Raw genomic sequence first — 27,036 nt, 5'->3', positions numbered from 1 at the left:
AATAATCTGAATATGCAAAGAAACTATTATCCAGAGCTGTCAAATATGTAGTTAAGTAAAAAGTACAATGATTCTCTGAGATGCAGTGGTGTAAAAGTATAAAGTATCAGAAAAAGTAAATAGTCAAGTAAACTATCAAAAATTGTACTTAAGAGCAGTACTTGAGAAACTGTAGGTCACACAGTTTTCATTCCACCACTGGTGTAAGCATGCTATCATTTGCTAGTTAGCACTAATAGGCAGATGGGAATGTCAATAGTTTTGCAGGGATGTGGTCACAAACCAAATTAAGTGACAAACAGAAATATCGACCTGATGGTAGAAAGGTCGGGTCATAAAAGCTGCATTATTCTCTGGGCACCATGGATAACTGTACCAAGTTTGACTGTAATAACCAGCCGTGATGCCATGAACAGTACATAAGGGGCTGATAAACGCCTGCTTAATATGTCCCACATTTGTAACAGTGTTTGTCTTTTCCCTGTGGTTGTCTGAGCGCTCATAATGTCACATTTTTTCAGTCAGTTAACAACTTCCCAAAAAAAAACTGTCTTTCTCTTTCCCCCTCTGGGTTTTCCAATATGGATGGGGTGCAGGGAAATAACAGGTTCTTTCAAGCATTAACTTACGAGTTACAAAGTAACCTGTAGGGACAGTTGCCATAGAAACCCAGCTCGTTAGAATGAGAAAATCTAGTATGGGAGCAGGGATGAAGTACGCACCTACTCTTTTAACCGCCACCAATAAGTGTTTGTACTTTGGCATCAGACAGAGAAGCTTCGGGACAAACATTAAGTTCGCCAGCAAGGGAGATGTGACGAACACCAGGTTTGTTTGGAAGCAGCTGGAGGACATGGGACAAGTTGGAGAGTCATTTTTAGACATGAACTTATTCAGTAATTGACAAAGTTTTTAATAAAAGAGAGGCCAAATGTGCATAGGGAAGCAACAGCAACATTGGAAAAGTCCATAAAAACAGAAGACCTAAAAAGATAAAATCTGATGAGAAGACATTTAAAAGGTGAGATTAGTAATTAAGACTAAACTTGAAGAAAGATACACACCGAGTAGAGACTCAGCTTGTCAGCCTTGGGACAGGGAGTTGAGACAATGGGCTCCACGGGCTCCAGACCCAGGCTGCGTAAAGTAGCTCCATGTGATAAATTGCAAGAAGAGGGGGCACAGCCACAACCACAATGGACCCTCCCTGCTCTGCCGGTCACTGTGGAGCAGCCTTCGAGATCTCTGGGACAGAAGAAGAAAACAATCTTACCTCCACTAAGACAGGAAATAACTCTTTCCACACTCTCAGGTTAGTAACTCTCCTATCTCCTTTTTTTCACATTCAGGCTTTTATTCTTCTTTTTTTTTGTTTTTACAGATGAATTTGTGCTATCGACGGATTTAAATAATAGATAACAGCGTGTGCATGTTTGTGCTGTAAGAACCATGCTTTGCAGGAAACCTCCCACCAAAGCAAAACAAAAATTCAAGCATCATTCACTCCCATCCACCCCGAAGACCCCAGGTTAGCACGGCAAAATCAGCTGCCTGATATATAGTTTTATAGGCTATTCTTTGTTGCTTGATTCACATGAGAAGTTCTCATCTGTTCAATCCTGTGCTGGGACTGCGGCAGACATAATTTTGCATTATTGCTCCTGACTGGTTGTGATTTTTACCCAGACATGCCATCATTATCTCTCCTCAGGCACTGCAACCACTGGTTCTTCAAATTGGCCACACAAGCACTGCCAATCAAATTGCCATGGTAATACAAAAAAAAAAGAAAAAAAGAAAAAGAAAAGAAACATGTCACTGCTGGCTGTCCCAGCATCATTGCCCCCACGTCATCTCAAAACAAGGAATGTGATGTTTGTTTCAGGGCAGGGACTGCAGAGATGGGGGTGTCCACCTGTTTTCTACAATCGACCAGGCAGGACACTCTGGCACCGGCAGGATGATTCAGGTAAAACATCTTGACAAAGTACGGAAGAGCTGAAGTGCATCTGTTACATTAATAATTCAGATCATACATTTTTATATTGAGGCAAAATTAAAGTGTGCAGCAGTGCCTACAAGAGATGGAGTGGAGAGAGAGACAGCTGGAAGTCCTGGCCCTTCCAGTCCCAGTGGATCTGATTAAAGTGTCTATGGAGTGGAAAGTAGGGTGGTCTACAACCATAACAGGCCCTCAGTAGGATCTATTTTCAGGGTGCAGGGAACAGAAAAGCCCCCACAATTGATACACAGTCATCGACACAAAGAAAAGTATAGTCTTGACACATCACATGACTTTTTTCTGTAGAATGGTTTGCTTTAAATGCACATATGTCCATTGGAAATATGTTTATTAAACTACGAATCACATAAACAATGTACTTTATGTGTAAATGTGTTTGGAATAAGTAGTCAGTGACAATACAAATATAAAAACATAAGAATATAGTCTTAGATTCAAAATCCTACTTAAAGGTCGAGTGTGTAGGATTTAGGGAGCTCTATTGGCAGAACTTGAACATGATATTCATAACTATTAATATATAATCACTGGAAACTAAGAATTGGGTCTTGGTTACCCTAGAATGAGCCCTTCAGATCCACATTAGGTAGTGGGTTCTCTTCCATGGAGACCGTTTACAAAGTGGTTCAGAAACAATGACTGTATATAAAGCTGGACAATATGTCTCGACTTCCTCCCACTGTACAAAAATGAAATAGCTGCTGCCACCTTGTGCTAGTGATGTCATCTGGAGCGAGCTCTTCGATTGGCACAGGAGTTGTCGATCATGATGTCACATCCACTTTTAATGGCATCAAATAACTGATATAAAATCATCTTTGGAAAAAAATTGTTTTGTGTGTACTTTGATTTTTTAGTTTGGCCCATGTCCCATCCACTAACATGGAGGGTGCAGGGTTTATGACCAATCCCACAGCCCACTACCAAGAGGAAAAAGACAAACACACTGCTCTTAAAGTGAAAGAACATAAATGTTTAGCTAAATGCAGTTAAAGCATCAAAAGTTAAAGCACTTGTTCTGTAGAAACATATTATCATATGCTACATTATTAGATTGTTAATTAGTATGAAAAAATTGAGCAATTTTATATACAGTTTGGTAGTTCAAGTCAGTGGTTTCTTACCAAGGGGTTGGGCCTCCACAGAAGGGTCACAAGATAAACGTGGGGTTTGTGTGATGATTAATGCGTAAGGACAGAAGAAAAAAAAAACTTCTTGGTGGAATTGTTGACAACTCTAGACAAGGACATTGGACACTGCTGTTTTGTAATGTGAAGCAAGCCAAAAATGTTGCGTACTGGTTTAATCTGTCATGATGTATTTTATAACCTTGTCTTGTTTTTTTTTTTAATGTAAAATTTAAATCTGAAGAGACCAGTCATGACATCCACAAATAAATTAAGTGAGGTGACAAGTACAATATTTCCCCCTGAAATGTAAGGAAGTATAAGTATAAAGTAAATACTCCAGTTAAACTATCTCAAAGTTGTATTTAAGAACAGTGCTGAGGTAAATGTACTTACTGTAGTTTCTTTCCACCACTGGCTCTCTTGTAGGGAGGATTCCTGGAGGCTCAGACAGCTCTCACTCAACAGGCTCATCGACATCGGCAAGCTCACCTCCGACAAGCCAGAGAGCAGAGAAGACATAGGGTTGTTTACACAGTTAATGGTAAGAAATTATTTCAAAATGTATACTTGAATGTGGTCTGCTGATTGATTCCAACACCATTTAATGTTGCTGTTAAGTAGGAGGGACAAGTACAGACAGCAAGCAGAGGCTGAAACTTGTGAGACGGCCAACAGAGAGGGACATCTTCTGGGATGAGACCACAGGAGAAAGTCTGGACCCCAGCTGCCTTCTGGAGCAAAAATCTCTGCCTCCCCTCCGTGAAGAGAGAAACAAACAGCTCCTGTGCAGGGAAGATGATGGGATCCAGAGAGATCAAACTCAAGGTCCCAGAAACCAAGAGGACAGAACTCAACACACTGGACACAGGGGACTACATTTAGGAATAGAGAACAAGGTTAAACCATGCTGGTCTGATGCTGCCAAAAGCTGCCACATGAGGATAAGAGGTGCCAGAGGGATGTGGGACTAAACTGGACTAATAACACTTAACACTCAACCAGCATTCAATATAAAAAAACTCTTGATATTCCAAGGATTCCCCCGAAATGTCTGAAGTTATGATGCCCTCTATAGGTGAAAGTGATGCACAACAGTTGGAAAACTTGCAGTCGAGGCAGTGAAGCTCATTTAGCCCTCCTACAATATTGATAGCAAACATCTAAAAATACACTGTTTATTTAGTTCAAAGAGTTGGGAGTCAAATCAGCCGGCTTTGAAGCTTTTGCTCTATTATTGGACATTTGTTATAGAAAGTAGCACAAAAGAATCCTGCAGTATAAAGATATCCCACTATTTGAAAAGATCTCTTGAAGAATAATTAGACTGAAAACAGGAAACTGCTAATTGCACCATCATTCTTCAAGTGGTCTCCCTGAGGCCGGCTCTTGGCGGGTTTAGAGAGGCTCAGAGAGGAACTGGACTCCTACCAAACACCTGGGGCCACTGTGGCCCGACAAAAGCCTGGTCCTCAGGCACGGAGCGTCAGATGAAGATTGCAGGGATCACGTCACACAGCAGAGGGCTGGATGGGAATCAACCAAACAATGATTATCTGGCAGTGGTTACGCAGAACTATTACAATAGTAGAAATGAGCATTTAAGTATTTTAAATCAAAACATGAACTTTTTTTGTACTCTACCACTGGGTGTCATTATTGGGCTGAGGGACACAGTGAAGTTAGCTCCCACATTTACAGTAGGTGGATAGCTGTGTTTGTAAAAATGTGGCACATGTTTTGGTATGAAATAGCTTTCTAGGCTATAAAATTGTGATGTAATAACATGAGAATGCACACTACTGCTTTCTTTTTACACATTTATTTAGCCTGTGTGAGTTTAATTTTGATTATCGCACAAAAGTGTTAATCCCTCTCCTGTGTGCACGTATAGAAGAGTAACCAAAGATGGAACAAATTAATAATGATTCTGAAAAACACCCAAGACCCAAAGGTATGAGCTGGAGGCACCGGAGCAGAGCAACACATTAAAACGAGTCCATCTACTTAGCGAGCCGTTCAATCAACAAAGCAAAGTCTGCCAGTGAGAGGCCACTGACTGCAGACTTGAGGAGCCAGACTGACCACATATTGGGATACTGAGGAGATTTAGAGTGGGCCCAACTCCTCAAAAAAAACTTCTCCTTTTCCAGTTCGCTAGCCATACACACTGGGCCTTAAAGCCAAATCATCGTGGAGGGGGAGAGCCGCGAGGTCTCGGTGTCTGCCACTCCGTACTGCTACATAAAAAGAAGGTGAAGGATGCCGTGTGAGCAATTGGTTCCAATTGACAGAGGATTGGTCATGGTCAGCCTTCTGAGTGGAAATCCACGTGAGAATGTAGCATTTGGACCAGCAAGGGGCACAAGAGGCCAACAGCAGACAATGAGGGCACTCAGAGGAGTCTGGCTGCTGTGGAATAGCGGGGCACAATCTCCTCTGATTTAACCCTTCTTCAGCTGGTTATTCAGCTAACTTGGTACACAGAGGTGGAGCTTTCACAGTAGAAATGTTACATTACGAAAATCATCATAGTTCGAGTGAATTCATGTAAAAAGTGAGAAACATCAAGAACTAAATGCCCTTCTTTAAATATTATCTTTATAATTAAGTATTGATTGTAAAGGGAGGTTTCACGACAATAAAGATCAAAATAATGTAATTAAAGTTCCAGATTAATTAAGCACCTACACAATCTCAAGAGCTGGCCCAAACACTTTCATCCTTGTGACTTTTTCACCAATTAGGCAGGTCCTGCACGTTGAATGGGACCAGCTGCTTTAAACTCTCAGAGGGCCAGAGGGTCAGCGCTCAATCACAGTCTGGCTGGAGAGGTTGAGTGTTTGAACTAGCCACTAGTTGACAGGGCGGGGATGGGGGTCAAAAGGGGTGGGGGTGCGGTGATTGGTGGAGGGGGCAAGGACTCCTGCCAGCTCTAAAGAGGAGCCTTTTGTAGCCAAGACACTGGCCAGAGCAGCCTGGCCTTTCACAGCCCCGCCGCCCCTCTCCTCCAGGCCCACAACAGCTGATGACAAGGCCCCAGCTGCTAATTATCCGGCTGATGGAGAGTCACTGAAGTGGGACTGTCAAAGCGAGGGGTGGCCCTTGTGTCTGCAATGGGATAAATTTGAGGGAGGGTGAGGGGATAAAAGAAGTTGGACTACAGGGGCAGGTTTTTTTTTTCCAAAGTATCTGTCCATCAACAGAATCAATACTTCTGCCAGTCAAAGTTAGCACATGAAAACAAAATTATTCAGTCTTTTACATGTAAATGTTGGGTAACATGTAAAATCTATCACTTATTTTGGCTGCTATTTAAATGTTCTATTATTTGTGAGCTCTGGAGTAACAACAGGTGGTAACAAGACATTTTTGGTGGTCAAATATCTGGTCTGGATTCCTGTTTGTGTGCGACAGTCTTCAGTCCTGTTGCAGTACAGTGAACTGAGCACCTTTCCAACCAGCTGCTCTTAATATGTTCGTGTTACAGCATCATCTGGCCAGAGGACACCGGAGCATTTCCTGTTGAATTCCATATATAGTACTCTTTGGATTGAAGTTCTCGGGCTGAAAATAGCACAGATCGGATAACTTTTTAGTTTCAGAAAATGTGCAAAGAGCCATCATTTTGATACAAAAACCACTGAAAGCTTACATGTTATAATCCGTGGTTTGGCAGAGGAATAAACCTGCACTGAATGCTGGTCCACACTGCAGCCAGAGAGCGTCATGTCAGGCACTTTGAAATACAACTGTGAAGATAATAGTGAGAGTGTTATTATGGAGTATGAGGGCCACATAACAAAGTCATATTTTTTTGGGAGGGGGGTGGTGTGTAATATTACAGAAATAAAGTTGTAATTTAATGATAATTAGAAAGAAAAAAACATGGCAATCTTACAGGAAAAAAGTCATAATTTTACAAGAAAAGAAACTGAAATATTACCTAATCACACACAATTTAATTTGAAAAGAGTTATACATAATTATAAAGTTGTATATTACAAGACTAAAGTCGTAATTTTACGAGGATAAAAGTCGTAATTTTACAAGAATAACAGTGTAACTAAATTTGAGTGAAGTCCTACTATTTAAAGAAAAAATCTGTAATTTACAAGAATAAAGTCATAATTTTACAGGGATAAAGGCTTAATATCATATGACTTAACTTGTAAATTTACCAGAAAAACGTTCAATATTTATGCCAGACAGTCAGTTGACATACAGCATTAATCCCTATTCAACCCAATGATTATATATGAATAAATCCCTTATCCATCTGACCTCATCCCATTAGCTGTTGAGTGAATCACAAATCTTTGGCTAATCAGGTCTCTTATTATCACCACACTTATGAACTTACTTTGATATAGGCTGTAAGTTCTGTGCAGAGGGGGTCAGTAGGTCCCGGTGCCGACCCAGAAAAGCTCACCTTGCCCTCCATTGTGACCTCACGGCATTTAGGAAACTTTTGTCCTAAATATCAGCGAGGGGGAGAAAACTCATCATTAGTTTCCTTTTCAAATGTACAGCTGCATTTCAGTGATTTTTTATCGTTGCTGATGAGGAGCATAGTGCCTACCCAGACCCCAGACCAGCAGGTTCTTCTCCTTTGAAACATCCAGTTGTCCGGAGCTCACCTTCACATCCACAGCACCCATCTGATCCCTGCACAACACACAATTTAAGACTTGTAGGTTAGGTTATTAGGTTTATTACTTGGCTATTGGATGACTCATTTATTCAGTTAAGACGAGTTATTTAGTGCATTGCGAACAGGGGCAGTGATGGTGTTTTGCAAAGACCTGAGGAGTTTAAATAAGGATGCAGGACAACTCTGCTCCATATTACAAAAGCTCATGTTAGAGACTGTAAACCAGATATAAATTATGTAAGAAAATGTTTTCAGCAATAGATAAAATTTATAATATGTCACTAGTGTAATAAGTGCTGCTTCTAATGTTAATGTTTAGTCATTAAACCGTTTTAAAAAACTAATTATCTCATTGATGCTTGTATTTGATTGCCAGCTGGAATTAATTTCACATTAGTATGCCTGCATAGCTAGAAAATGTGTGCATCAGAACTTAATAAAAAAAATATTTGAACCCACTTTTAATTAGATTTTGCTACTTCTGTATCAAATATTTAGTTTTCTCAAGCTCTAAAATAGAATGGCATCTTATGTAAGACATTTTTCTTAATCTTATTAATAGTAAAACAAAACAGTTAAAAGAGACCTTGAATTCTGATTGGACATTAGAAAGACAATTTACTGTCAAAGACGACATCGACTGTGAAACCCCTTTGCTATTCACCTAATAACCCCTACGCCTGCAGCCACAGCTCATAATTCTTTTTGTTTGTTATTTTAATTTCTATGAGCAGGAATAAATTGTCAAGATTTCACTTTATGTATATTTAGTGTTAATGAATTTAGCATACATTAATAAAGACACGAGTGGTACTGAATAAGACAAGCATAAATTATACAATGTTAATGTATTATATATGCTTGAGAGAAAAAGACTTTTAGTTATACTTCTCTGATTTTAATGTAATCCGGTTGGTTTTTCTGTAAGTGTCTAATCTGTTGTCACGTCTTTTATATGTTGTGTGGACCCCAGGAAGAGGAGCTGATGTTCTGCTTCAGCTACTGGGGATGCTAATAAAATCCTTATCTACAGGAAACAAATACTGGCGGCAGATGCTCAGATCTAAAATATGACATGATCTTGGGCGCCGGATAACTCAGTCGGTGGAGCACACGTCCCATATTCAGAGGCTATGCGTCAACGTTACAGCAGCCCCAGGTTCAAGTCCGACTGGCAGTCCTTAATGTCATCCTCTCTCTCTCATCCCCATTTCCCATCATATCTCTAGCTGTCCTATCAAATGACGCCTATAAAAAAAAGCCCCAAAAATATCTTGAAAAAAACCCAAACGATTATACGATTTTGGGCTGCGTACCTGTTAAAGAATGGCAGGTGTGCTTCACAATATTCAAAGCTGTTCTTCACACTCTCGTGAAGTTTAAGGGTTACTGACACACGCAGCTTGTTCTCTTCTTCCCTCAGCTGATACGAGCCGAGGATGGGGGGAACGGGGACCTATTGAAAAATTTCAGGACTCACTTCAGACATGAGCACTAATTTGTGGGAAAAGAAATATGTTAGGTGTATGTTTTCTACCTGAGATGTATAGCTGCATAGTCTGAAAGGCTCCAGAGGAGGAGAGAAGGGGAACTTATATGGCCCAGAGAAAGCTGAGCCGTCACTGTTATCCACGCTGCTGGCAGTCAGGATACTAGAATCCAGTGAGGTGACACAAGGATGAACCAGGACGTCCTGTAGTGGAGAACCATTTGGCGGCAGTGTGAGTGTTACCGTCACATTTGGGAGCACCCCTTCCACCTCACACTGTTGACAGAAGGACAAAAAGAATAAAATGAAAGAAAAGAAAGTAAAGCACACCAAAAATAATAGTTATACCATTATTTGCTTTCTTTTACTACGTGCTCTTACTTTGCATGTCACAGTGCCATAAACATCCCACAGATCCTGTCTGCTCAGGTTTCCATACTGCATGGAGCGCACTGTTTCTATCAGTGCTACATTCACCATAGCTCGACCGCGGTGGAGCCCCATCTTCCAGGCTGGCTGCTTCTGGTTCCCAGCAGTTGTGGGCACTGTGGGTGTAGCAGGTGCCCCCAGTAGTGGCACATCCAGGGGTGTGCCATGTGGACAAACCTGCAAGAGCACAGAGGGCAGCATCGCCAGGCGAGAGGCCAGCCCCTCGCTATCAGGCTTACCCCCAGAGCCGAGGAGAAAAGTCTGCAGACCTGCCAGGAGTGTGAGGCCCTGGGAGACAGACAGCAGGCTGGCAAGGGGTGGCCGTGGCTCAACAGGGGCATCCACTAAAGGCAGGCAAGCTAGGGTAAGAGGCCCTTGTGAGATGACCAACACCGGCCAAAGTATGCCCTTTCCAGGACCGTCCACACGAAGCTCCATGGCTGGCGATCGCTGGCAATGAAGGCAATCATCTCTGAGAGCTACATAGGGTTTGTCTGAGTCTGAAAGCCCTAACTCAGTGAGCAGGAGCTGCAGCACTGTGTTGTCTTCTGGGACTTCTACGTAAGAGGAACCTGCCAGGCTCTTTGCACGGTGCTCCACGGTTGCAAACCTCCTATGAGGAGAGACACAAGACATTAAAACACTACAGGCTGTAAGCAGGTTGGCAGCAGATATTTTACCACATTAAAGCACTGCTACAGTCATCCACACTATTTTAAACAGAACAGAGTACTTTATTGTCATTGCACAAACGCACAATGAAATTTCAGTGCATCTCCTCTCAGTGGTAGAATGTAAAAAACACAAAAGATAAAAGTTAAAAGTGACAGCAAATATTTACACAGAGCAACAGTATTAATTAGAGATTATTAAATAGTCAGTAAAATTTACTTAGTCTTGACCACTGCAATTTGTGATTATCAGTCAGAAAGTGGAATACGGTAGCCTTAAGAGGCTGTATTGTATTTATCAGAGTAGGGAGGTGGCTGTGGTGTGACCTTATTTTTATATATATCATAACCCTCCTTGGAAGAACAATTATTTTCCCTTGAGCCTCCCTGAGTGACTGAAGGAAAAGGCATGACCCTCCCTCCACCGTAAAAACAATATTTCAAAGTTTATGGCTATGAAAAATGTTTTGATTGTGGAGATTTTTAACTATTTGAAACCTGAGCAAACTGGTTTGATTTATTTCAAAACAATGAGCAACTTAACAAGTCATGGGTCAAAAATAACCAAAACATTTGTAAGAAAAAAAAAGTTACTAAAAAATTACTTGGAAAAAGAAAATGAATAAATAAATAAAAATGAAAAAAAAGAAGAAAATATCTAAAAATATATGTACTGTTTTAGTATTTTTCAGAAACAATTAATACAGAATTATTATTATAATTAAAATGATAAAGACAGCTTTCTTGACTTTTTCCCTATTTTGGTGGATAATTTTCTAATATTTTCTAATTGGTCATGTCACCCTAATCCCGATTTCAAAAGAAAATGAATAATTTCTTTAGGTTTAGAGGGTCAAATAGCTTGTGACAGACGTCTGCACGCAGCACAAGAAAAGTGATGCTGATCCAGGTTTCAAAAGGTTAATTCCCTTCCCAGTGTTTAAAATAGTATTTGAAGTGCCTCCTTCGTCTTGCCTCATCCGCTCTTCTCTTATAAATAACGAACAGTCCCTTGCAGCCCATAAACATACCTTGTAAATCGCAGTGACACATTTTCACCCTTGTCGTGAGAAATAATCCACAAAGCACGCAAACTCATTTGTCTGGCTGTACGTCAGTCCTCAATATACAAACTATTTCGTGACTTCAACACTAATAAACGCATCTCATACGGTTCAGTTGTTAATTTCAGATATTCTTCCTCACTGCATCAGTTTGTCTAAAGCAGCACTTCACTTCCTGCAGCTGCTTCATGTGACAACAACCACCAATCACAAGACACAGGCGCATGCGCTGTGGCGAGCAGTTATTCCCACCCTTCTCCACCCATACAGGAAGCTGGATTGCTAACCAGCTATCTGTCAACAAAGGGCAAAACTGTACCAAATCGGCAAATCCATGTGGAAGTCGGCGGTGTTGCCGTGTCTGAGCTCCTTCCTCTAAACTGCGTTTCACTCCGCCGCCAGCTGACTCCTGAACATGGCGACAACCGCTCAGCTGTTCGAGGTAAAAAATAAGAAAAGCTGCACCGGAGAGCTGTGTTAGCTGTCAGGCTAGCTGCTAACTATCATTAACGGTAGATTAACGGTCCTCATTCATCCTCCGTGTGTAGAGAGGGTACATAATGACCCCCACAGCAGCCGAAAGATGGAAAGAATAGGGAAAATACAGTTTATTAGAGTTATTGGGGGATATCGCTAATGTCACTGACTGTTAGCGTGCATTAAGATCATGACAAGTGCTGTAAAACGTCATAGTGGGGTGTAACGTATTCATGTAACGTTAAGTATTTTCTTCTTCTTCTTCCGGTGTTTCGGATTGATAGCTGATGTTTTGCTATTGTTTTGTGTGAGGTTATCGTGATTACACCCATCACTTCCTGTCCTCCTCAGGAGCCCTTTGATGCAGATGAGTACATCGAAAGGTTGGCATGGAGGACACCTGGAGGAGGCTCCAAAGGAGGAGCTGAGGCATTTGACCCGAAAAGGTACATTTCTACTGCACATAATCCTCCTTTCTCTGCGTCAGCAGACTCTCCAGGTTGTCACCTTTACTTTGTTGACAATATCGTTGCTATGGTGGCGCCTACATTTTGGATGTCTCATATTAATTTAAAAACAAAGTCTTTTCCACAATTCAAATTTACAAAAGGGTGAAAATATGCCGCTGGAGCCAATGAGCATTATTTTCATGCATGTGCATTTAGCTTGATTACTAATATGACAGTGACAAGCAAATTTCTCAAAAATTCTTCCTTTGTTGTCACAAATAATATAGCTTAATGAATAAGCAGTTTAGCTTTTTGCTTGTGTCTGCTCACAGAGTAACAGTTTATCATCTCTGAAAGCGATGCCGTCTGTTGGCGTGACTTATCACAGTCTTCCTGGCCTATTCCACTGTGTAATTTAAACCTCATCCTCTCAGATTTTCACAGAAGTTGATTATATGTTAACGTTAACGTTTATCCTTCCTTGTTCACTATAAGTCACGCCAATAAACCGAAAACAATATTCATCTCCGTTTACACTGTGTGAAGCTCTTTCCCACGCCCTACTGTTTCCCTCACTACAGCCGTTTGCTGAACTTCTTGTGCTTCTGCAACTTTTAGATGCGTTAAGAGCTGAAATTAGGTTTCAGATTTCCAAATGTAATACTTCAAAATAACTATGTGTTTTAAATTGAAAATATTTTAATATAAATTAAGATTTCTTTCTTTATTTGCGGTATCAACTTGCTAAATGCTTTAAGTGTTACTGAGTCAGTGGTCCTGCACTTACCAAAGCTCATCTTGGTCTCTTCTATGCTCATTTAGTGCTTTTGATGGTTGGGTTGGAGAAAAACAGGAAATATCTATGTCTGAGATATTTTTTCACGGTGTTTTCACTGCTTGTTGTTATGTTTACACTTGGGGACCAAGTTATTTCTCGTAAGCAAAAATGCCATAACAGTTTAACTATACTGTGGATCCATCCTGCCTTATCTACTTCCTCCACAAAACTGTTGCCACCACCTCCTCGGAAGCTCTTAGCGACGAGTCAGAGACAACATATCTGTGGAGGCCACCATACTGTGAGTCACCAGGCAGGGAATGAGTGTCTATTGGGAAGGGATGGGAGATGTCTTTAAGCTGTAGCCAGTGCTGAGGGAATTAGTCAAGAGATTATACACTCATCATTTTGGGATGTTTCCTACTCTGTGAAATGTGGTGCTGACTTAGAACATTTGCTGTGCAGTCCTGATGGCACTTAAAATGCAGCTGACGAAGTTGCTAGTTTTCAGAGCTCCTTAAGTCTGGGGACCCAGGAATTAAGCCTCCGGCACTATTCTGTAACTAACTATAACTACAACTGTGAGGTCAGTGGGACAGATTTAACCTTGTGGTACCCAATTACTCCTCCAGAGTACGAGCTTTTTGTGTGTTTTACCTGTAATGTATGTTGATGAAAACACTATGAAGGTCTGGTGCTACAGTCTTTCTTTTCTCTGTGATAGGCTGTTGGAGGAATTTGAGAACCACATAGAAGAGCTGAAGCAGTTGGACGAGAAGATCCAGCGGCGGGTGGAGAAGCTTGAGCATCAGTGTCATCGCGAGGCCAAGGAATTTGCCCACAAAGTGCAAGACTTGCAGCGAAGCAACCAGGTGAGTTGCACAGTCAGGTAGCAAATGACGCCCACCTGAATGTCTTTGAGCTCTAAGTTCTGTTTAATTCATCACTTTGCAGAATTATATCTTTTCTTTACAATCCCTCTGTGCTTTGTCAATTTCAGGTGGCCTTTCAGCATTTCCAGGAGCTCGATGAGCATATCAGCTATGTGGCGACCAAGGTTTGTCACCTCGGGGATCAGCTGGAGGGGGTGAACACGCCTCGCCAGAGGGCCGTGGAAGCCCAGCGTCTGATGACCTACTTCAATGAGTTCTTGGATGGCGACCTACGCAGCGACGTCTTCAATAACCCAGACAAGGTGAGTATTCTGCATATGTTACTTCACTTCAGTGGAGGTGTGTGTGTGACCAGTGATGAGGACCCCCGCCGTGACGCTGCTGGAGGTGAGAATGAACAGGATTATGAGGTAAACCATCCATATTAATTTGTCAAGTTTATCCCTTTAGTTGGATCCCTCGGCTAATTTGGATTAATAAACTGTCATTTGCTGTCTGACAATAGCTGGCTGATTGACTAGCATGGATGTCAACATGCTCATGTCAACCCTAATTGCATTTACAGAAGGTTGTCTGGGAGCGAGAATTTGGTTGGTCCTCAGCTTTGTGTCGCATTACAGCGGCGAAGAGCTTGTGGCATTATGGTACATGTAAGGGCGGTGATAACATGCATGCAGGAAGATGAGATGCACACTTTTACTCAATTCCTGCCTACACAGGGACCATGCTGATGTGAGACAAGTGACCCCGGAAAGTTTGATTTTGCAGTTTTCTAAGTGACAGTAGGGAGATTGGGATGCTTTAGATTAATTCCTGTTAGCAGCCGCATCATTAGTGGATGCAGAGCAGTGAGTCTGGGGGTCAATCCCACAGACGAGAGCTTGAGATGGAGCTAGTTTTCCGGAGAGGCATGCAGAAATATCTGGCCAGATTCCTTTTCCTGAGCATACCTCCAGACGAGGGGGAAAGAGGAAAGCTGCAAGTGAATAGCTGAAGGGGGATGGCTTTGCTAATCCTTCTGAAAGGGAGGGCTGGGCCGCCAGCGTGGAGACAAGTGCTGCTAAACCCTGACTGCAGGGAGACGGCTACATTACTTACATGGGATTTAGCTAATCTTAGCTGGGGGACAGATACTTAGAAAACCTTCGCCGAGCAGAAAGGCTGGATCCTCCTCACGGGAGCAGAGTAATGATGTTAGCTGAGGCAGGCATCTGCGGGAACAGAGGAGTTGCGGACGGCGGGCCTTTCGTAGGTCTGGGGCTTTTTCAGCCAGTGTGTATGTCAGGAGGGGCGGAGGGAGGGGGCGGGGGGTGTTCTCGACAGGGCCCCCTTTTTTAAGACAGATATCCCTGGCCGGACAGATTATTGAAGGCGATTTAGACTCCTGTGGGATTACAGCCCATTCAGAAAAGGCATGCCAATATAGAGTTGGATGTGCTGCTAAGTCAGGACTGCTGCTGTTGCTGCTGCCGATGCCCAGGTGAGCGCAGCCTGTCTGTTATCAGCTCCCTGTTCAACACAGGGAGGTGGAGGAGGGCAGCTCTGAAATGATGATCCCCCCCAAGTGGAGACACTGCCGGCGGCCTGCCAGCTTTCTGTCTGGATGTCCACCTCTTATGGTCCTGTCGTGCTCTCTCTCTCTCTTTTTGCTTCACCTGACTCTCCCTCTCCCTCTTACTCTCATTCTCTCTCTCCCTCAGATTAAGGAAGCTGCTGATATAATTCAGAAGCTGCATCTCATTGCCCAGGAGCTGCCATTCGACAGGTGAGTCAGGCATCCTGGAGGCAGCTTTAGACAAGAGCACTGTCAAACAAGGGGAAGGTGGTGCATTAGTGATGTAGATTATTCCTCACAGTGTAAGCCCGACGCAGCACAGATCAAGTATTAAAGCTTTTAATTCAGCATCATAATAGGTTCCTAGAAATTAAAGATTGACTTTTTTAAAATTTATAGTGGGATATTATTTGTAATTGTGTCTTTGAAGATTAATTATAATTTCCTCTGACAGATTTGCAGATGTCAAAGCAAAGATCGCTAGTAAGTTTGTAAAATACTCATCATATCCCCATTATAAATACATAAGACGTTAGCTACAAATGATAGTTGTTTTATGTGTCTTTGCCTGTGTTCGTTTACACTTCTACCCAGGTAAGTACCATGACTTGGAGCGGCAGTTAATCCAGGAGTTCACAGCTGCCCAGCGCAGGGGTGAGATTGGACGTATGAGGGAGGTGGCAGCGGTTCTATTACATTTCAAGGTGACCTCAAAGAATCTTATTTCATGTCGACATTTGAGTTTTAGTCCACATTTAATCTAACCATCAGTCTTTGATCACTGGGATAGTCACATGCTTCATACATAAAATACTGTTCTAGTAGTTTTCTTACATCTCTAAAAGCTGCTTTGAATCTGCACTGGAGTGATGTAATACTGCAGAAAAGTAATCTCTGGGTCTTTTTGTTTTAAGGGCTATGCACACTGCGTGGATGTCTACATCAAGCAGTGTCAGGAAGTGAGTGTAAAAAGTTTCTCATGTACATAATATTCCACTAATTTTGTTGGCCAATAATATCCATCCTTGTTAACCCTTTGTGTGTCTCCCTAGGGGGCTTACCTGAAGAACGATGTGTTTGAGGATACTGCAGTCCTCTGCCAGAGAGTCAACAAGCAGGTGGGCGAGGTTTTCAGCAGCCCAGAGACCGTTATGGCCAAACTCATCCAGAACATCTTTGAAAACAAATTACAGGTAGTTTCATTATTTCTCATTTGTTTAGTTTTATTTAGATATGCATTATTTGTCATGTTTCATTTGACACCTTTGTGTCTGCAGGCCCATGTTAGGGAAAAACTGGATGAGACCCGACACTCTGATGTGGAACAGTACCTCAAGAACCTCTATGACCTTTATACTAGGTATTTAACTTCACATATCGTTTGATTCACTTCCCGTCTACACAGAAACCTTAATGCTTACAGGGTACACACTTTGTTTTCCATGTATTCCAGGACCACAACATTGGCCACCAAGCTGTCAGAGTTCAACCTGGGCTCAGACAAGCACACTTTCCTGTCCAAGCTAATAAAGAGCATCTTCTCCTCATACCTGGAGAGCTACATTGACATGGAGAGGGAATATCTCCGCACTCGAGGTGCAATGATTCTGCAGCGCTACTACGACTCCAAGAATCACCAGAAACGCCCAATCGGCACTGGCAGGTCAGATATTAATCTCACTTTTTTCTCAAATCAGGATGGGTAAGGATGAATTATCTGAATACGTTCTACAAAAGGATAAAAATGGTAAAACAAAATTATTACTATTTGTGTCTTTCCGCAGTATTCAAGAACTGAAGGAGCGGATCAGACAGCGCACCAACCTCCCTCTTGGCCCTATGATTGAAACCCACGGGGAGACCTTTCTGTCCCCAGAGCTTGTTGTCAACCTGCTGCAGGAGACACGCCATGCCTTTGAGAGATGCCACAGGGTAAGGCCACTATGAAAATGCTTTTTTTTCCACAGAGAGAATCAGTTTTAAAGGCCTGCAGTGCTAAAATATTTAAATGTGTTCCCTTTCTTTCTGTTTCGGATGACAGCTTTCAGATCCTTCAGACCTGCCCAAGAATGCCTTTTCCATCTTCCTGCTGCTGGTTGACCATCTCTGCGTGGAACACATCGACTATGCCCTCGAGATCGGCCTCTCAGGTACATCCAGTTCAGCTCATTATAACCGTTATCTGTACTTGCTGTGTGTGCTAATGCTTACTTAAGCTTAGTCCAAAATCCAAGACTAGATTGAGAGACGCAGGCGGCAAAGGACCTTTTCAGGACCCAAAGGCCAGGTCTCCTTTCTAGATGAGACAGGCCAACATCATAGAGACTAAAGCTAACTGTGCATTCAGGTACTTCTTGTCAACTCATAAAGGAGCATTTCCAATAAATAACATCAAACAACTCCATGGAAGTCAGTTGATACCTGAAGGTATCACAAGGTACAAGGTAGATTTCTTTGTCATTTTTCTTAAACATGGTTTAAGAAGAAATGAAATTAAAGTTGACCCTAAATCATGCTACATCTTTTTGGCGTCGAAAGAGGAGCTGAGGAGACTCACAGACTGGGGAAAGAAACTGCTCCGTAGTCTGGTGATTCGGCTGCGGATACTTCTGTATCTTTTTCCAGATGGCAGCAGGGTGAACAGACTGTGGCTTGGGTGGCTGCAGTCTTTCAGTATCCTTTGGGCTCTGAGCAGACACCTCACTTCACTGAGGTCACTGATGCTCTGTAGATGGGAACCGTCCTGTCCTGGGCTGTGCAAGAACCATGCCAGTTAGTGATGTTTCCAGTCAGCATGCTTTCTATTGCTCCTCTGTAGAAGTTAATCAGGAGCTTGCTCTGGAATTTAGCATAATAAGTTCCCGTAGGAAATAGAGCCTTTTCTGTGTTTTTTTTAACCTGGGTGGTGATGTGTGATGACCAAGATAGGTTCTCAGTGATGGTAACTCCAAGGAACCTCGAGCTGTTCACCTGCTCCCCCTCAGCTCCACTGATGTAGACAGGGGTGTGTGTCTTTGCCTCCTCCACAAGTTATCATGTTTTACATAAAGACATGATGGACAACTAGAAAGCGAAGTACTTGGTCAGTGCTAAATACTGTTGTTTGGAACAGATGGCTCACTGTAGAATCTGCAGTGGCTTTGTCATTTGTGTACTTGCCAGTGACTCATGACTACCTGAAGGCAAATATCTGATGAATATGACATGGTCACATGACATTACCTAATATGAATTGATAAGTCCACCTGAATCCATCTACTACAACTGAGCAAAGAATACACAAACTTTGTCCTTTACAGTCAAGTAAAACATAACTCAATTTCTTGGCTGCGTGTGGAGGAACCTCGTCATCCTGTTATTTGGAGCTGTATTCAACATTCAAATATACTGCGGGAGAGTCTGCACATGGCTCTCAACATGTAGGTGGCTTAGTCTGCGGCTAGCAGCTAACAGTGCTGACTCAGTAAACAGCACTCACAACAACAGCTAAACTTGTCAACCTGGGGGAATACTAAAGGGTGGGCACTACACCATCCTAATGTCCATGTTAACCACTGTATAAGCACAGTGCAGAGCGGCAGCTATTAGCTAGCCAGTGGGACACACTCACAGGGATTCACGTGTACTAACATGCATGTGCAGCCAGACCGTCTACAACAACAAAAAACAGAGAGGCTCAGATTACAACACACACAGAGGAAACGTGACATCATTCTCTGCTCTACTAAATTTTAATATAGCAATAGCTGCTTTGCTGATGTGATGTCACCAGAGTCATTCTTCTTCTGACACGAAAAGAGAAAAAACGCTTATCTGGGTGTGGCCATTCAACCATAAATACTACACTGCTGGTGGAGTCACATGTGCCTAATACTGCCTACACCACAATATGTAATGGCAGCAAAAAAGAGAAATATCTAAGTTACCTTGATGCACAGCTGGTTGTCCCTCTGTGGCATTTCTTTTCTTTCTATATGTGGCTGAAAACAGGAGGCAGCTTATCATTTTCAGGCAGCTACAGTGGAACTAAACATGTTTATTCATCTCGCAGTGCTCAGTTCACTATGTATATTCTTTATCAAAGAAATGCAACACTAATGTCCCCTTAGTTTGATTGCTTTCTCTTTACTGTGTGATGCTGAAGCAGAACATTGCTGTGAATATGTTTTGACGTCGGATTTCTGTGGTTCAACCTGTAGAGAGCAGGCAACAGTGGTTTTCTGCCTCATGTGAATCATATTGATTTATCCTTTCAGCTAGCTTTTGATTTATTGTCTGGACTTATTTTTCCCTCTCTCTTTGATCTACAGCAATTCCCTCATCAGATGCCAAGAATGCCAACCTGTACTTCCTGGACGTGGTTCAACAGGCGAACTCTATCTTCCACTTGTTTGACAAGCAGTTTAATGACCAGCTCATGCCTCTAATAAGGTCAGTTCTGGGTCAAAAGTCATATATATTACACAGCATTTGGTTATTTTATTGCCACTGTCTCTCATTAACACATACCTTTTAGATGAAAGGGAGACATCTGATTTTATCTTCTGTGTCCGCAGCTCATCTCCAAAGTTGGCCGAGTGCCTGCACAAGAAGAAAGAGGTGATTGAACAGATGGAAGTGAAACTGGACACAGGAATCGACAGGTTAGTATGCTCATAAACTGCTCTGACATGTGATGTGTTTTATATTTGCTAACAAAAACCCAAAATATGGAACAATGCAAGATCTTTAAAATGTTTCCCAATGTATTTTTCTGCTACGCACAGAACAATTAACTGCATGGTGGGACAAATGAAGCACATCTTGGCAACAGAGCAGAAAAAGACTGATTTCAGGCCCGAGGACGAGAACAATGTCATGATCCAGTACACGACAGTAAGAGATATAAGGCCTCAGCTCTCACCACTGAGCTCACAAGCAAAACAAAACAAATCAGCAACTTGCAAATTACTCTCCGCATCACGCTCTCAGAATAAACATTGAGTGTTTTTGCATCACCTTCGGGTTGTGTCAGTTGTTTTACCAGCATGTTTCCTATGTGTCCCTGTGTGTCTCCCTGCCTGGCAGGCCTGCTCCAAGGTGTGCTCCTACGTCAGTCGGCAGGTGGAGCACGTGCGGAAGTCCATGGATGGGAAAAATGTGGACACGGTGCTGACGGAGTTGGGCGTTCGTTTCCACCGGCTCATCCACGAGCACCTACAGCAGTACAGCTACAGCTCGATGGGAGGCATGCTGGCCATCTGCGACGTGGCTGAATACCGACGATGCGCCAACGATTTCAAGGTGAGCGAGGGGGCAGAGGTCCAGGATGCACTGGTCACAGGGCAAAACACGGCTCCTCCAGTAAAGACCCTTGTTGTGTTTGTTCTTAGATTAACTGGTTAGGTTATTTCAGATGAATGATAAAATGGTAATTTTACACATTCAGTACAGACAAAAAGAGCTGCAACTGAGAATTATTTTTTATTATTTCCATCGATTCACAGAACTTAATGTGTCCGTTAAAAACAGCTTATTTTGTGACAGCTGTTAAAAAGGCGATTCATTTGTAATTATGTTATACAGAAAAAGTGTAAATTGTCATCTAGAAGATTCTGGAAGCTTTAAATGTTTGACATTTATATTTGATATATTACTTAAAATTACTGAGGAGGTTTAAAACATTCTAGTTGATCAATATTTTGATCAACTTAACTAATTACCAATCATATTAGCACTACATACAAGTAAATACAGAAATGGGGGATATGTTTTTCTAGCACTGTGACTATAGTTACATGGATACTAGATATAACGGAGTACACTTAAATATACAAGTTTATATCAGGTATCGCACATCCACAAACTGGTCTCGCTCCCAACTCGTCAAATACCGACGCTTGGTCAGTGGTCCTCAGCACCAAGTGTTTGACGTCTAAGTTTGTTTTCAAAAGAGACGAGCAGAAACTGTAAATTTCCTGTGAAAATGCAAGTTTAACAAGCGTTAATTGGCATGCTGTCCCTGAGTCTCCAAAACTGACGCAGGAGGGTAACTAGCGCGTTATATTGTGTGTAGGGCTGCTGACCAAATGTCGGTATTTACAAGTTGGGCGTGAGAATGTTTTGTCATTGCACCTAAGTCAAAATGCAATGAAACCCATGATTTCTTATTCAGAGCATTTGTCATGGCAGCCTTGCATTTATGTGGGGACTAACTCGGTGTATATACTTTACAAGGTGTAATAGTTCTGTGTGCTCGTCTATTCACCAGGTCCCCTTGGTGCTGCAGCTCTTTGACACACTCCACGCCCTCTGTAACCTCCTGGTCGTCGCCCCTGACAACCTGAAGCAGGTCTGTTCAGGTGAGCAGCTCACCAATCTGGACCGAAACCTCCTGCACGCCTTCGTCCAGCTCAGAGTGGACTACCGTTCAGCCAGACTGGGCCGACACTTCAGTTAATGACTGATTGAACACCTCGCTGCCCTCCGTCCAGTAACCCGTGCTTTGATAAGTCGATGCACCTTGGAGATACCCATCCCTGCTTCAGCGGCCTGGCCCCCAGCATACAGACTTGACTGGGATTGCTTTGTACATCCTGGAGACAGAGGCTCCTTGAATGTGGGAAATGTGCATTTTACCTTTTTTTTCAATGTTTATTTCTCCAAGCTGAAGAAATTTAAATGTCTGTTGACTTAAGTTTTTAAATACTAATCCACCACCAATCTACATGGCTAAGATTTCTTACTTATTATAAAGTAAACGGACAGCATTGATTTCTGTGCTTATGTAAACAAAACCTTTTTTTGATTGTGCCAAATATATAAATTCTGTGGCGTCAGTTGCTCACAGGAATAGACCCTAAAGCTGCTGTAAAGGGAGACTGTCAACAATCAAGCTGTAACATCACACATCGGGCCTGCAGTAGCACTGTGTATTGGAAACAGCTACCCTTTGTAATGAAGTGCGAGGGGCCTGACAGACAAACTCCACCATGCATGAGATATAGAGCTCTGTCTGGCTAAGAGAGACACATGACCACCTCTCTAACCTTTGACCTCTGACCACAAAGTAGAGGTCAAGAGGCCATCACGGAGAAGTGTGATCTGAACTGTTAACAGGTCTGAGAACCTCTCTGGAGGTTTGGGTGGTCCTTTCTTAGGCTCTGATGACCGGTGTGACAGGTCAGTGAGTATGTGTCACTGTAATTGCACAGATCAACACTTGCTCATCCAGCAGTGCACACAGTCCAAAGACATTGTTGGCTGGATCTGCAGTGTTTCTGGGTCAGGGGACGTTGAAATGTTGACCTCTGCTGATCAAGGAAACAAACTAGAGGGGATTTCTTCACACAGGGCTTATTTGGTCTCAGTCACTGTCTTCTGCACTTAGAAAAAAAGAAGGCAGATCGCGTCCCCGATGCCTGAAACTATCCTCTACGCAAAGCTGCTCCCTCTGTACTGCTGTTTACCTTAATTAGTGACTCATTAAAAAGATGTTGCATTTTATTATTGTCCCTCTTCCGAACATCCTTAATAAATTCACGCTGTGAATAGAAAGTTTGGCCCGTTCTCTCCGCGAATGTCACTTTCAAAGTGAGATGAAACAGTCTTCCTTTCTATAGAAGTCATCAAGTATTCATGGGAATTCTTGCCACCAGAGTAAAGTTCTTTCTTAGACTTCAGGAAGTGAGCGGAGCCAGAAGGGATTAGATATCTACGAGTTGATGAATTGTGTGCAGTAGTCATGGACTGGGGGAGAGCCGGGGAGATAGAGACGCCTGAGAGCTCAGTTCCAGCTCCGGCTGGTTAGTGTTGTGTAGAAGGTACACACAGTGCTGTGCAAGTTCAAACAACATAATTAATTAGGCTAATATTAATATTATCAATGCCACATAAATTCAATTCTCTCAGCCCTAATCACAACTGGATAGCTTGTAAAAATTATTTTGTTAGGCCCTGATGCAAACAGTGGGCCTTTTCCAAACATTTGAAAACTATTTGTTTTTGCGGCGATTAATGTGCGCGGCGCAGGAAGGGGTTGGGGGAGCGGAGCCGGGCCAGGGACGATAACTGGTGTGGAGACGAAGGCAGAGGTGCAGCCTGGCCCCAGGGACTCCCGGCGCAGGCACATGGAAGAGGGGGAGGGATGTGTTTTTTGGGGTGGGTGTTTGAGCAGGTGGAGGGGATTAGTAGTACTGTCAACACTGTAGAGCTGGATAAGACTGTCCTCTCTTACTCGTTGGTTTGAGCAGCTCTTGCATACACATTCAGACACATAAAGACGCCAACACATACAAACACAGGGGCAGCAGGACAGGAGAGGGAAACTTATCTTACCACGGACAAGTTGTTCATGTTCCACCTTTTGATTCTACCTCCTGTAGAGGTTTTACTCACACACATCCTTCTATGAAGCCAAAAATCATCAAAAAGCATCTTCAGTATGTCTCCTGTAGTCGTTTAGATACTAATATCCTAATATCACAGACTAGCCCCAAATTAGTACCTACCCCCATCCATGAATCCACCTGATTATTTGAACTAGGTGTTGACGTGAAAGTTACTCTGTTAAATGTAGTTTTTCAGCCACGTTTTTAACATATTTTAAGCTACAACGTGGCCACACCACAAATGTTCTGAAGGTACATCTGCCATTTAGAGCACAAATCATCTGAGTTTTGGATTAAAAATAGACAATCCCATGTGCATCCTGAGTCTATAAAAACACATCCATGTTCAAGTTAAGATTCAGATGTCAAAATTCTGCAACTCAATCTCCTCTCCCACTGACCACAGACGACATCATTTGTTTTCCCTTTTTCATGCATCTCCCTCCCTTTGTCTCCCCCTGCCAAATCACCGACCATACTTTCCTGTCTTTCCACTCTTTCTGCAAACCCGGTTAGTCCTCCCCACATCCCATAAATCCTCGCTTTCGGCGCATTGCTGCTACCCCAACTAGGCCGGCCCTCCCTCTGCCTCCTGGAGCACTGACAATAAAGCATTACAGCAGTCAATCCATGTCAACAACAGCTTTGCTTAATTCCTGCTAAACACGTTTAAACTAAATCTTCACCTAATGATGCATAATGATTTGCTCTTTAGTGTGCTAGCGGCTCGTATCAATTGCGGCGGTTTATTTTGCCCGCCATCGGAAAGATGACTCAGGTGGTCTAGCTGTAGCAGACAGACAGGGACGGTATTAAGGATCCCCCTGTTAAAATTAGTCAGGTAATTGTGACGAGGCACACTGCAGAGCGTCACGTCTGGGTTTCACATGCAGGTAAATGTCGCTGGCTCTAACTATTTTTCAAACAAATTCTGCATTTATAAAGCATCCGACAGATGTGATCAGTGTCAACTATTTGATTATTTATCTGCAAGAAATGTCAGAGTATAAAACATGAAAATTATACTGTGCAGTTGAGAATGCTGTATAAACTGGGCATCCATAAAGAGCACTTTGTCCTTTTAAAATCTATTCTTTAGGATTTCTCTGCGAGAGACTTTCATGATGCAGGCACACAGCCAGGCCCTCTGATGAGATGCAGATGTTGCCCTGGCCTTGACCTCCTGCCCATACGATGCCGGGGCCAAAATGGCACAGGTGCCACGCCACCTTCAGTCTTGGGCAGCCGGGAGCTGCACTGTGCAGGATGCGAACGCTGCCAACTCTCCTCCTTTGCTCACTTTTCTCATTATAAAAGGTCTAGTCTAATGGGGGCTTAATGAAACTCTCCCTTGATTCCTGCAATCATAACACAACCATCCTTTTGATGATGCTGAACTAGTGTCCCCTTTTTTCTTTTTTTTTCTCCACCCTCCCCCACGCTTTCTCTCCTATAAGAACACTATTAATTCTCTGCCATAGTGGAGTGTTTTCCAGTGCTATTTCCTGGCCCGCTGCCTGTGCCTTGCTCTCTCTTGGCTGGGTTTGTCTGGTTGACTGCTCCACAGGAACAGACTGGCACTCTAGCTGAGGGCTCCAGGGTCTGCACACACAATCCACTAAACATGTCTCTGTGTGAGGAGCTGCACTGCTTCCGAAATATGAAGTAGGAGTTGTAATTTGCCACATATTAAGCCTATTTAATTATAATAATTCATGTGTGCTATTCTGTATTATTACTACGCATGTGACTATCATTTTAGAAGTAGCAGCAGCAGCATAGGTTACAATTAAAAGTGCAAAAAATGCACATTTTTTATCTTGATATAATATACAGACATGCATGCTTAAAATCACACAACACACACACCCACTGGCTGTCAAATTGGCAGATGCACAAATACACATAAAAATTCCTACTGTACACGCGACATACTAAATTCACACAGTGACAGTATAAAGAACAAATTGATTCTGATGGTTAAGGGACTTCTGTGCTAAACACATTCACTCACAGGGCAAACAAACATCTGTTTGTTTGTAAGGCCTATGGCCCTCCTAACCCACTGATGTTGAACCAAGCCTGCACACATGCCAGAGAAACAAATGAGGTCTCTCTCTCCTCTACTGAAGATGAAACACTGCATCACCAAAGCATGTGCATTTGTCTAATCAAGCTTTCGCCTGCGGCTACATTGAATGTAAATGAATAGGCTTGTGTGTGCCAGCCTCTATTTCTGTTCAGACTGGCTGGTGTTTGATGATGAAATGGTGCGGCCAACATCAGACTGAAGGGGGCACTAGTGCTCCAGTGTTGCTCTCCTCCCCTGTGGAGCCCTCTCTTCCTCAGAGCTGCTCACAATGGGGATCTGCCTGAGGGGGGAAATGTTGCTTTTTTAGGTCTGTGAGCCCATATCCCTTAATCCCCAGCCATGATTGACAATCATGATTTAGGGTATATGGTGTCCCATTCTAATCCACGAGCAATGATTTCATTTGCATACCTTCCGTACGTGGCCTCATTTTGGAGGAAACGGCTGCCTTTGTAAGTGATACAGAAAGAGAGAGGGAGAAAGCTGAACAGAGTGAGTGCAAGATAGAGAATAAGGAGGAGAAAGAGAATGGATGGGGGAATGTTTGTGTGTTTTTCTTCTTCTTCTTTATTGCCAGAAGGAAGATGATAGCAGTCTCCATGCCCAACCAAACATCCCCGTATATATGCCTTTCCTCTGCAGCACTTTCCCCCGTCACACAGCCTAACACACACACACACACACACACACACACACACACACACACACACACACAATGCATGTGCATATTCCAACTCTCAAAGCACAAGTATATGCAAAAATGTAAAGATGTATGGAGACGCGGGGAAACGGAGGAACACACAGAGATGCTCCCTCACACGATGCAAAACTAAATTGCTATTTGCTCATTTTATAACCAAGTCAGGCTTAATTATAATCATGGGAGTTTGGGAGTTACCGTATAATCTCTAGAAGGTATTAAGAATTACCCAGAGCACACCACAGTGAAAAAGAAACAAATACAAA

General features: G+C 42.7%; 3 protein-coding genes across 3 annotated transcripts; 2 read left to right on the top strand and 1 right to left on the bottom strand.

Annotated features, from left to right (window-relative positions):
• The first annotated feature begins 1,110 nt into the window (after positions 1 to 1,110).
• LOC148187466 (uncharacterized) lies at positions 1,111 to 4,266 on the top strand. Its single transcript, XM_088087868.1, has 6 exons — positions 1,111 to 1,312; positions 1,446 to 1,528; positions 1,712 to 1,771; positions 1,886 to 1,969; positions 3,580 to 3,694; positions 3,772 to 4,266. Exons 1-6 carry the CDS (start codon positions 1,111 to 1,113, stop codon positions 4,122 to 4,124), a joined length of 897 nt encoding a protein of 298 aa, XP_087943994.1. The 3' UTR covers positions 4,125 to 4,266.
• Positions 4,267 to 4,314: 48 nt separating this feature from the next.
• On the bottom strand, positions 4,315 to 11,658 carry ap5m1 (adaptor related protein complex 5 subunit mu 1). Its single transcript, XM_042501212.2, has 8 exons — positions 11,425 to 11,658; positions 9,675 to 10,335; positions 9,342 to 9,569; positions 9,121 to 9,260; positions 7,733 to 7,818; positions 7,514 to 7,626; positions 6,806 to 6,902; positions 4,315 to 6,717 (listed from the first exon to the last, which is right to left on the bottom strand). Exons 1-8 carry the CDS (start codon positions 11,490 to 11,492, stop codon positions 6,635 to 6,637), a joined length of 1,476 nt encoding a protein of 491 aa, XP_042357146.2. The 5' UTR covers positions 11,493 to 11,658; the 3' UTR covers positions 4,315 to 6,634.
• A 74-nt stretch (positions 11,659 to 11,732) lies between these two features.
• On the top strand, positions 11,733 to 23,150 carry exoc5 (exocyst complex component 5). Its single transcript, XM_042501039.2, has 18 exons — positions 11,733 to 11,899; positions 12,286 to 12,380; positions 13,886 to 14,033; positions 14,162 to 14,356; positions 15,755 to 15,819; positions 16,064 to 16,092; positions 16,204 to 16,313; positions 16,524 to 16,568; positions 16,662 to 16,802; positions 16,887 to 16,969; positions 17,063 to 17,272; positions 17,394 to 17,541; positions 17,651 to 17,759; positions 19,920 to 20,040; positions 20,166 to 20,252; positions 20,376 to 20,484; positions 20,677 to 20,892; positions 21,860 to 23,150. The coding sequence occupies exons 1-18, from the start codon at positions 11,873 to 11,875 to the stop codon at positions 22,046 to 22,048; spliced, it is 2,127 nt and encodes a 708-aa protein (XP_042356973.1). The 5' UTR covers positions 11,733 to 11,872; the 3' UTR covers positions 22,049 to 23,150.
• The last annotated feature ends 3,886 nt before the right edge of the window (positions 23,151 to 27,036 follow it).

This window comes from Plectropomus leopardus, chromosome 14 (assembly GCF_026936395.1).
Source record: "Plectropomus leopardus strain MGB_pleo_1.0 chromosome 14, ASM2693639v1, whole genome shotgun sequence".
Lineage (NCBI taxonomy): Eukaryota > Metazoa > Chordata > Actinopteri > Perciformes > Serranidae > Plectropomus > Plectropomus leopardus.
This window is presented reverse-complemented; position numbering and strand designations above follow the sequence as displayed.

Bases quoted from the DNA above. Each gene is read 5' to 3' on its own strand.
- LOC148187466 (XM_088087868.1), top strand. From the start codon at position 1,111: ATGGGCTCCACGGGCTCCAGACCCAGGCTGCGTAAAGTAGCTCCATGT. The intron at 1,313-1,445 runs GTTAGTAACTCT...TTGTGCTGTAAG, and splicing joins AACTCTTTCCACACTCTCAG to AACCATGCTTTGCAGGAAAC. The intron at 3,695-3,771 runs GTAAGAAATTAT...GTTGCTGTTAAG, and splicing joins GGTTGTTTACACAGTTAATG to TAGGAGGGACAAGTACAGAC.
- ap5m1 (XM_042501212.2), bottom strand. From the start codon at position 11,492: ATGAGTTTGCGTGCTTTGTGGATTATTTCTCACGACAAGGGTGAAAAT. The intron at 9,261-9,341 runs GTAGAAAACATA...ATTTTTCAATAG, and splicing joins TATGCAGCTATACATCTCAG to GTCCCCGTTCCCCCCATCCT. The intron at 7,819-9,120 runs GTACGCAGCCCA...TGTGTTGTGCAG, and splicing joins CACCTGCCATTCTTTAACAG to GGATCAGATGGGTGCTGTGG.
- exoc5 (XM_042501039.2), top strand. From the start codon at position 11,873: ATGGCGACAACCGCTCAGCTGTTCGAG. The intron at 14,034-14,161 runs GTGAGTTGCACA...TGTCAATTTCAG, and splicing joins ACTTGCAGCGAAGCAACCAG to GTGGCCTTTCAGCATTTCCA. The intron at 15,820-16,063 runs GTGAGTCAGGCA...TTCCTCTGACAG, and splicing joins CAGGAGCTGCCATTCGACAG to ATTTGCAGATGTCAAAGCAA.